Source organism: Mastomys coucha, unplaced genomic scaffold, assembly GCF_008632895.1.
Source record: "Mastomys coucha isolate ucsf_1 unplaced genomic scaffold, UCSF_Mcou_1 pScaffold1, whole genome shotgun sequence".
NCBI classification, from domain to species: domain Eukaryota; kingdom Metazoa; phylum Chordata; class Mammalia; order Rodentia; family Muridae; genus Mastomys; species Mastomys coucha.
The window spans coordinates 17,033,022-17,043,021 of record NW_022196891.1 but is presented as its reverse complement, the minus strand read 5'-3'; the positions used below and the strand labels follow the sequence as shown (position 1 = coordinate 17,043,021).

The following is a 10,000-nucleotide window of genomic DNA, read 5'->3' as shown; positions in this document are numbered from 1 at the left end:
TGGTAGTGCTTGGCAGCACTGTGTGACATGAGGGGCACGCTCAGGGAAAAGAGCTCTGTCGTGTGACTAAGATTTCAGTGACACTCTGTGGAGTATGTCTTGGTCACTGAGCACTGAGAAACCTTCTGCTGACGCTGATATTTGCTCCCCACGTATAATAGGGTCATACAGATCACAAATTTAAAACCAATATATTTCATGACCTTTGACACAAAAGTCTTTGGAAAAATATTCACAAAGCATATCAAGCAATCTATAAAGAGAATTGCATAGAACCACAAAGCAAGCTTTTTTCTAGGCGTGCAAGGATGGTTCAACAGTGGCTCACATGTTCTGGGACGAGCTCTCTCTGAACTCCACATTGTCGCGATTACTGCTTCGTATGGAGTTGTTCCTCACATTTCATCCTTAGTTATGCTTTAGTTATTCTATATCCTCACCTTTCCACATACATTTTAATATTAGTTTGTCTATTACTACTTTAAAATCATGCTAGAGTATTGGTAGGAGTAACATTACTCCTACAAATGAATGTATGAATGATTAACATCGTTACTCCATACAGGTTTAATCTATTAACAGAGTATAGCCCTTCACTTCTCCACTTTACTTTCCTAAAGTTGAATTTTGTAATTTCCAGCATACAGATCCTGGATCTGTTTCATTAGTTTTATATCTGAATATTTTATTTTCTTTGGACTGAAATATTACCATGGGATGTTGATTTATTATTTTTTATTTATGTCTGTGTGTGTGTGTGTGTGTGTGTGTGCGTGTGTGCATGCTTGCGGGTACCTACGAGGGCTGTAAGAGGCCACTGGATGTCCAGAGCTGGAGTTATAAGTGGTTGTGAGCCTCCTGATGTGGGTACAGGGTCCTGAGCTCTGATCATCTGAAAGAGTAGCCAGTGCTCTTAACTGCTGACCATCATCTCACCAATCCAGAACTACTATGTTTAATTTTGGTTACCAATTGCCATGGCATTTTATATGTTGATCATGTTCCCTACAGCTTTGATGAACTACTTATTAGTTCTGTGGATTCCTTTTGAAGATTATGAGGGATTTGTTAAATAGACGTGAGCTTCTGCAAATAGAAGTATATTTGCTCCTCCTTTTCAAGCTATGTCCCTTATTTCCTTTATGCTGTTTATTGCACAGGAACTCTTCATGACTGTATTAAATAAGAGGGAGTGGATGGACATCCTTCCCTTGGTTCAAGACTTAAGGAAAACTATCATGTCTCTGACAACTATATGACATTAGCTTTAAATGTTTGCATATGCTTTTACTATTACTGATTTATTTTATTTTATATGTGTATGTGTGTGTCCCTGTATATGCATGCACACATATATGCCCATAACATCCATCCAGAAAAGGGCATCAGATCCCCTGGAGTTACAGGTTGTTGAAAGTCACCTTGTGACCTTGGGTCCTCTGAAAGAACAACAAGGGCCCTTCACTGTTGAGACAACTCTCCCAGCCCCATTGTTTGACGTTTTCACTGGGGTTCCAGAAGAGCATTCCTTCACATGGTGTTTCCCGTGGGTTCTTGTGATCTGAACTCAGATGGTCGTGTTTGTGTATCAAGTATTTTACTGACCAAACCTTCTCCCTAGCCCCAACCTTGTTCTCTCCACACGTTATTGAGGACTGTTTTATGACCCAGGAAACAATCAATTTTGCTAAATGTTCCATGCATGATGGAAAAGCATGTGCCTGATGTTTGATCAAGTGTCCTGCAAATGTTCATTAAGTGTTTATTGATAGTGTTTGATCTTCTTTGTCTTTGCTGGTTTTTATCAGTTGTTGAAAACAAGGTATTAAAACTGAAATATCTCATTGTATTTCTCTGTATCTTCCTCCTTTCAGATATACCAATTTTTGTTTCTTTATTTTGAAGTTCTGGTTTCCTCCAGGTAATATATAGATGTGTTATATCAGCTTGCCAGTATCTCTGCTGATCGGTAGGCAGGGACACCTTACAGATATATCAATATGTTAGGGCTTTAAAAGATTATCTTATTGCACAATTTCTGGGGTTTTTTTCTTGTTTTCCAGTGTATTATTTGAATACCTTTTGGAATTCCATTTGAATGTATCACATGGAGGGGCTTTTGTCTTGGAGGTCCCTTCCTTGCTTTGACAAAATTCCTTGACAAAAACAACTTAAGAGTGGAAGTGTTTATAGTTCGGCTCAAGCCTCAGAGGTACAGAGTCCTCAGAGCTGGGAAGACAGGGCAGTGGGCAGGGAAGGCATGGCGGCAGGCATGGAAGGTGGCTGCACACGTGGCACCCCAACTCAGGAAGCATTGTATTAACAGGAAGTGGAGTCAGGCTATAAAGCCTCAAGGCTCTCTCCTCAGTGGCTCACTTCCTCAAGCAAGGTTCACCTCCTAAAGGTTCCGTAGCATTGCCAAACAGCATCAGCAGCTGGAGACCAAGCCACACACGTGGGTCACTGAAACCACAGCAGCTTCTAAGAAATTTCTCCCAGCATTGAAACACACTTTCACAATATGCCATCGTCGGTCTGAATTAGTGTTTTTTCCATGTCAGGTCAAATATAGAAATTTTATTTCAATTTTTGTTTTTCTCCATTTTAAAAATACAATTATCTTAATTATCTTAATTATGCTTAAATTATGTACAATATAAGAAGGGAGTATATTTGATTGCAACCATGAAGTGAAATTTTAGAAACCCAAAGAGGGGTGTGGGGTGTGTGTGTGTGTGTGTGTGTGTGTGTGTGTGTGTGTGTGTGCCTGTTTCTAACTATTCCATTTTTCTTTTTCTTTTTTGAAACTGTAGGTCTTCTATTCTCATTTCCTGTTTGGAGAAGTTCCTTCCAATTCTCTCGGCCTCCCTTTTTCTGAGAATGTCTATATTTCCCATTCATTCCTGAAGGATCTTTTCATTCACAAGTGAATTTGTGGTCGGTAATTCTTTCCTTTCAGCACACAGAACACAGTGTGCCACTTGAACCCGATCGCCATGGTTTCAGATAGAGAATCAGATGCCATTCAGGTAGTATGTCTTTGCAGATAACGTGTCCTTTCTAACTGTTTTTGGAACTTTTTCTTGAGTTTTTTTTTTTTTAATGTTCTCTGCCTTTAATTTCTTATATTTGCATGTACAATGTGTGTTCCTGTGTGAATGAGTGTGTGCATGTGTGTGTGCTCATGTGTATGGAGATATCAAAGACAGTCTCTGATAGTGTCATTCCTTGGTCAATAGACACCTTATCTTTTAAAGACAGGGTCCCTCTCTTCATCGGAACCCACAAAGAAGGCTGTCACAGTGTGACATGTTTTTCTGCCCAATCTCCTCCTTTTATCCCAGGGAAGTCTCTGAGGACCTATGTGGTGGTTTGTATGTGCTTTGGCCAGGGAGCGGCACTATCAGGAGGTGTGGCCTTGTCGAAGGAAATGTGCCACTGTGACCCTCTTCCTAACCATGTGGGAGCCAGTCTTCTCCTGTCTGCCTTTGGTTCAAGATGTAGAACTTTTGGTTCTTCCAGCCCCATGTCTGCCTGGACACGACCATGCTCTTGCCTTGACGATAATGGACTGAATCTCTGAACCTATAAGCCAGCCCCAATTAAATCATGACTTTTATAAGGGTTGCTTTGGTCATGGTGTCTCTTCACAGCACTGGAAACCCTAACTAAGACAACCTACCAGAGGCTTTTTAGTCTCTTAATTAGGGAATCCAAACTACTTAGAGGAGACATCTCCTTTGTATTTCTTCCACCTTCAAAGAGATGAACTAGCAAATGTGAGCATAAAGGCTTCGTCAGCCCCTTCTGTCTGCACAGCGAGTGGGATACACCTGCGAAGTCCAAGTCCCCAGTTCCTAAACACCTACCTTGGGACAGATGGGAACTCTGAATTCCTGTTGGCCTATGTTAGTATGTGTGGGGTGTGCACATGAGTGTATGCATATTCACGTGTATGTGGATGCATTTCGAGGTGTATGTGGACACCATACTGACATCTCCCTTCACTGCTCTATGCTTTATTTACTGAGACAGGGTCTTTACGGAATGGAGAGCTCACTGATGCAGCTGCTCACAACCCCCCACCCTGTGCCGACATAGCAGATAGGGGTAACCACACCCAGCCAACATTTATGTGGGTTCTCAAGGTCCAAACTCTGGTCCCCACACTTGCAAGGCTTTATTCACTGAGCTATGTCCCCAATCCAATTCTGAAAGCATTCTGAGTCAGGGCCAACATCCACAACCATTCCCACAGCGTGACCCACTCTTCTGTTCATCTTTCCTCCAAGGCTTTCATCTGCACTCTTATAACATTTATATCATTTTTCATGCTTGTTCTTACTGTCCCCACCTTGACCTCTGATGCCTGGGACTCCGGCTTAGTTCTCCTTCCTATGCCATTGCATGTCACCTCTCACACAGTGTGTGCGGCTTCTATACAAATCCACATAGTGTATAAGGAACTCCATAATCTCTGTATTTCTGATACCTTTATGTGGTTCTGGAGCCTTCCAGCACAGGCAGCAAGGAACCACTGTATATGTATGTGTCTGTGGGCGAGGAAGGGATGATAGTAGAGGCACATCCCTGAATGCTCACAATGCACACCCCAGCAGGCTGGGACCTTATAGAGCTGAGTCAAGGTCATGGTCCCTTGTCATTCCTGTGGCTCTGATTATGCCAATCATCTTTTGCATGCACACACAGCTTCATGTACATATATACACACATATATTCACGATCACACACATGCATGCAAGTGAACACACACATATACACTCACACAACCAAAGACCAAGGAAGTAAAGACGCAAACTGCACTCCTGCATCTTGTGTACTAACTAGTAAGTTACTCAGTTCTCTGAGCCTCACGGAGTGTTTAAGAAGCAGGAACAAACCTTTTCATCCCTCAGGCAGTGTAAAAGCAACCTGATGCTTCCATAATTCATTGTGTAAGAATTGATGACTCCAACACAGACCAGGCCTCATAGTGGTGTCCAAGACTGAGAAAGATCTATGCATCGGGTTTTGCATAAATCCCTTCTCCTTCCCCTCTTTTCTACTCTTCCCCCTTCCTCTCTCTTCCCCTTCCCCTCCCTTCCCTTCCCCTCTTCTCTTCTCTTCCCCCTTCCTCTCTCTTCCCCTTCCTCTCCCTTCCCTTCCCCTCTTCTCTTCTCTTCCCCCTTCCTCTCTCTTCCCCTTCCCCTCCTTTTCCCTTCACTCCTCTTCCCTTCCCTCCCCCCTTCCCTCCCCTCCATTCCTCTCCCTTCCACTTCTCTTTCTTCCCTTTTCCTACCTTTCCCTCCCCTTGTTCCTCCTCTTGTTTTTCTTCTTCTTCTTCTTCCTCGTTCTCCTCTCCATCTCTTCTTTCTCCTCTTCACCTCTCCTCCTTCTTTCTTCTTTTCTTTTAAGGAATAATCTCTTACAAGCCTGAGCTCACCAAGAGGGCTCGTCTGCCTGGCCTGCGAGCCCTGTGGATCTGCTTGTCTCCTCTTCTCCAGCCATACTATAAAAGACTAAACATGGAACTTCTTGCCTGTGGCAAAAAACAGGAACAAGAAAGATCTGGATGCCCTTTCTGCTTTCCAAGGAGTCTCCTGCTCCCTTGCATGTGGCCTGGCACAGGCTGGCTCCTTCTCTGTGCCTCTGAAGCCATCATTTCTCTGTTTGTATTCCAGATCCGGTACCCAAGAAGAGAAATGGGGGGACCTTCTGCATGGCAGTCATGGCTGTCCACCTGATCCTGCTCACGGCAGGTACTGCACTGCTGCTGATTCAAGGTGAGCTGCTCCTCGTCCCGGCCTGTGTGGTTCCTCCTGGGGTGGCCACCTAAGCTCCTCTGGTGTAAGGTTCAGACTGACTAGAGGCATCTTGAAAATACTGCTGCCCTCTGCTAGGACCCACCAAGGTGATGGAGGAGTCAAGAGTCAAGAGTGTGTGTGTGTGTGTGTGTGTGTGTGTGTGTGTGTGTGTGTTGTGCATATGAAAGCCATTTCAGATGTATTCTCCATTTTGAGACAGAGTCTCTTTCTGGCCTAAACGTCACCAAATGGCTAGGTTGGCTGGCCAACACATCTGCGGGGGGGGGGGGGTCCACTCTGTTTCCTTTCCTCCACAATGCATAAAATGTGTGTTTGAACCCCATGTCCTATAGAAGATATGTACATGTTACACAGACTCTCAGGAACCCGCCCCAATGTCTCAGGCTTTGCTGAGGCCCCTAACTGATGGACGCTGTGGGTTCCAGTTCTCCATCTGCAGGAGCATCTCCAGATGCCAGGAATGTGCTGTGGCAACGGATCGCTAGCTGCCGAGGACAATCCACTCTCCCTGCTGCAGTGGGCACATCCCAAAACACAGCCGGTACCCAGAGCGCAGGGGCTGCAAGCCTTGCAGGCCCAGCTCAGTTGGGTCCACACCAGCCAGGAGCAACTACGACAGCAGGTCAACAACCTCACTCAAAATCCAGGTACCACTGCACCCAGTTTTCTATGGTGCTGAGGGTGAAACCCAGGGTTTCCATGCGTGCTGGATGAGCACCCTACCAACTGAGCTACATGCCCAGCCTGCAAAAGTGCCATTTTGACAAACACAGATGGGTTTAGGACAAGGCTGGGGTAGGCCGGCGATCTGAGTATATCTATACTTTCTCAGCTTCCAGGGAGTCCCGTTCCTGGTCTCTCCAAGCTTACTTTTCTGAACAAGTTCGGATGTTATTGTTCAAACCTCCAAGGCTAGAAGACCCACGGGGTCGCAGGCTTCCAATGTAGAGTCTGTGGGCTCTCTTTGGGGTACAGGAGCCAAATCAAGCTTCATTCTACACCCTGGCACAGTCTCCAACCTTCTCTCCTTCCCTTACAGAGTTGTTCGGGATTAAAGGTGAACGAGGCTCTCCAGGTACGTTCACTTCCGGTCTGACCCACTCTGCCCTTCCCTAGAACCTTTGCTGGAAGGCTTCTTAGCTGGGAGCCTTCTATGTATTTTCCATTGATCTGGTCAGCCCATATGCTTCACCTGCCTCTCTGCCTCTCTACCCCTGATGGAGTGAGGATACCTGGCTCGGGACCTCTGCTTTCCCCTGCGCCAAATGGTCACCTTCTCCCTCCAACCGACAAACGTCATCTTCTTAGGATAGAATATGGAGATAGCTATTTCCTAGCTCCTCCTCCCATCTTGCCCGAGCGTCTCAGGCTTCCAGAACGTTTCTTGTCTCCGAGAAGCACTCCTGCCAAGTGTCTTTGATTAGCGTGGTGTTGGTCCAGGCCTCGTGTCTCCTGGGTTAGGCTTGGTTCTCCCCGAGGGCTGCAATGACAACAGTGCTGTGTGCTGACGGCATAACTCTCATCCCTAAGGGAATAAGAGACGGTTTATTCTGAAACCAAATATAAATGGCTGTGGCCCAGGTACGGACTCGGGTTACCTTACAAACCCAAACCCTGTTTCAGTGTGATAGGTTTCCTGAAGTTTTGATAGTAACAGAAGAAAAAGAAAGTCATAAATCAAGGTAATTTAAAAATACATCAGTGGGAACATCAAGCAGGTAGGAGAAAACTGCCACATTAGGCCTCAGACGCTATCTGATGACATCCTTAGCCTTTGGGTTGATAGATGTTAAGGGATCTATTAGTCCATTCCAGATAGATTTTTACCTAGCAGTGATGAGGATGTTAGACAAAATACAGAGATGGTTAATAAATGGCTGTTAAGGGGCTAAAGATAACCCAGGATAATTTGGCTCTGGACCTGCAACATTCCAACTCTCCACAATCATGCATACTAATTCCTCATCAGCCTTGTAGAGTCCTGCTATAGTGTGGCTGGTTTCTGGGAACGGCAGCTCCCATTTACAAGACCTAAGCAGTGCTGCTGGGAGCCAGCGCTGAGAAGCCCAGACTCCCATCCGCTAGGCTACCATCTTGCTCCCTTACCTTGTGCTTTGCCTAGCTTGGTCAAGGCCCACAAAGGCTCATGTGATGGCTACTTGGGCAAGGGAAATGCATAGAGTTCAGAAGTCCTGGCTCCGTCGCAGGTATAGATAGCTGTTCCAGCTGCAGCCATGCCTGCCCAGAGCCACAGGCTTCCTGACGTGGATAAAGGACACAGCCACATGGTCAAACCTGGACTGGTACCTAAAGCCACATCTCTGTGGCCGAGTGACCCCCAGACACCATCTATACAATTCTTTTTCATTTCTTCCGTGTCTCCCAGATCATGCGGTTCTTGGTATCATCCTGGATCATTTGTTTCCTTCATGGGCTTGCCTGCCCTTGGAGACTGAGTGAATGTATTATCATCCACTAGTGTTCGACTAGCTGCCGCCTCTGCTCTTCTTTATCCTCCAGGTCCAAAAGGGGCCCCAGGTAGGCCTGGAAGCCCTGGCCTACCTGGGCCATCTGCTGAGAAGGGAGAAAAGGGGGCTGCGGGTCGTGATGGAACCCCAGGTACAGTCTCTGTCTTCCGACCCTGTGTTCTTCACCTTTCTCCTCTAAGCTACACTCTGGATCTTTTCTTCCCTCTCTCATGAATGGGGATATGTCTCCTTCTGGAGTCCCTCTGACCCCAGTCATGGCAGGAAGAAGAAATCACACACTGGGACCCAGGTAAAGTGGAAGAGCCAAAAGTTATTTTTACCAAGCAAGAAAGGGGGAGGGGGCCCTAGAGAGAAGGTTCAGCAGTTAAGAGTGATGGCTGCTCTTACAGAGGACCCAGGGTTGGTTCACACCATCCATGTCAAGTGGCTCACAACCACCTGTAACCAGTTCCAGAAGACTCAGCAGCCCCCACCTGTGACGTGTACAATCTAGCACACACAAAACACATAAACATCATGTTTCAAGAAAGAAAATGAAATACACCCCCTAAGAGTAGAGTGTCGTCCAGCCGTGGGTACCAGCAGCAGGCCCACTCCTATGTCTGGATTTGTCTCCTGTCCATCATTTCTCCCTTTGCCTCTCAGGATGCTTCAGGGCATTCCTTTTCCCGGGCTAGGTAAAGGCTTACTTTGGAAAACAGTTTTTATTGGTCTATTAAGTTCTGTTTTTCTGAAGACATGTAAGAGTGCCTGGGAATGGATCTCAGGGCAGTGCTGGAAGAAGCCAGATAAATCCTTTGGAGCTGTAGCTACAGGCATTTGTGCCCGACACGGATGCTAGGAATTGAACTCAGGTCCTCGGCAAGAGCATCTTAATTGCTGAGCTATCTCCCAGCGTTGGGGGTGGAGGTGTACCCGCAATGCGCTCTGCTACAATTAGCTGCAGAAATGCATTTAAAGGTGTACTGACTTGCGGAGTTGAGAAGTTCATTAGGGGAAAGGGCAATGGTGCCTTGCATGTGAACTTTAAGGAAAGATTTGGGGAAGGTGACCCAGGTCCTGCTGAGACCAGCTGAGTTGGCCTTGGTTTTGCCTGTCCTGACCTTCCTCTTAACCTCTCAACTTGTCTGTCTCATACCCAGCCAGCTGCAAGTTCTCTTATTATCTTCCCATGGGTTCCTAACCTCACGCTTTAACCCTAACATCTCCAGGTGTCCCAGGACCCCAGGGCCCACCAGGCAGCAAGGGAGAAGCAGGTGAGTAGGTGTCACAGGAACACACAGTGGGCTTTCTTGGTGACAAGGACCCACACCAGAGTCTAAACCCTGTGGGGTGAGCCTGCACAAGGCGAGGTAGCTTGTATGAGACCTGGGGTGGCCTCAGAGGTGACGGGGGAGTCCACAAACAGTAGTATTGCTCAGTGGTGCCTCAGCCCGGACAGGTGATAGGGTGTAGACATCACAGTTGAGCCTTCTCTGCTGAGGACTGCAAACTCATGAGCCTGCAAGGAAGGGTACGGCTCCATAGCCCAGTGGGGGCTGAACCTGCCTTCCTCACTCTCACGGACCTCAGTTTCTTTATACATAAAAAGAAGCGGAGACTGTTGTGGGGTTTTGTTCATGTTCTCTCTCTCTTCCTCTCTCCCTCTCTCCCTCTCTCCCTCTCTCCCTCTCTCCCTCTCTCCCT

At 46.6% G+C, this 10,000-nt stretch overlaps 1 protein-coding gene across 1 annotated transcript in view; it reads left to right on the top strand.

Annotated features, from left to right (window-relative positions):
- Marco (macrophage receptor with collagenous structure) overlaps positions 1-10,000 on the top strand; it is a 33,581-nt gene that overhangs the window by 7,008 nt on the left and 16,573 nt on the right. Inside the window, exons 2-6 of the mRNA XM_031380758.1 lie at positions 5,682-5,783; positions 6,251-6,472; positions 6,865-6,900; positions 8,346-8,444; positions 9,526-9,570. Of these exons, the coding sequence (XP_031236618.1) occupies positions 5,682-5,783; positions 6,251-6,472; positions 6,865-6,900; positions 8,346-8,444; positions 9,526-9,570 (504 nt within the window). The remainder of the gene's footprint in view (positions 1-5,681; positions 5,784-6,250; positions 6,473-6,864; positions 6,901-8,345; positions 8,445-9,525; positions 9,571-10,000) is intronic.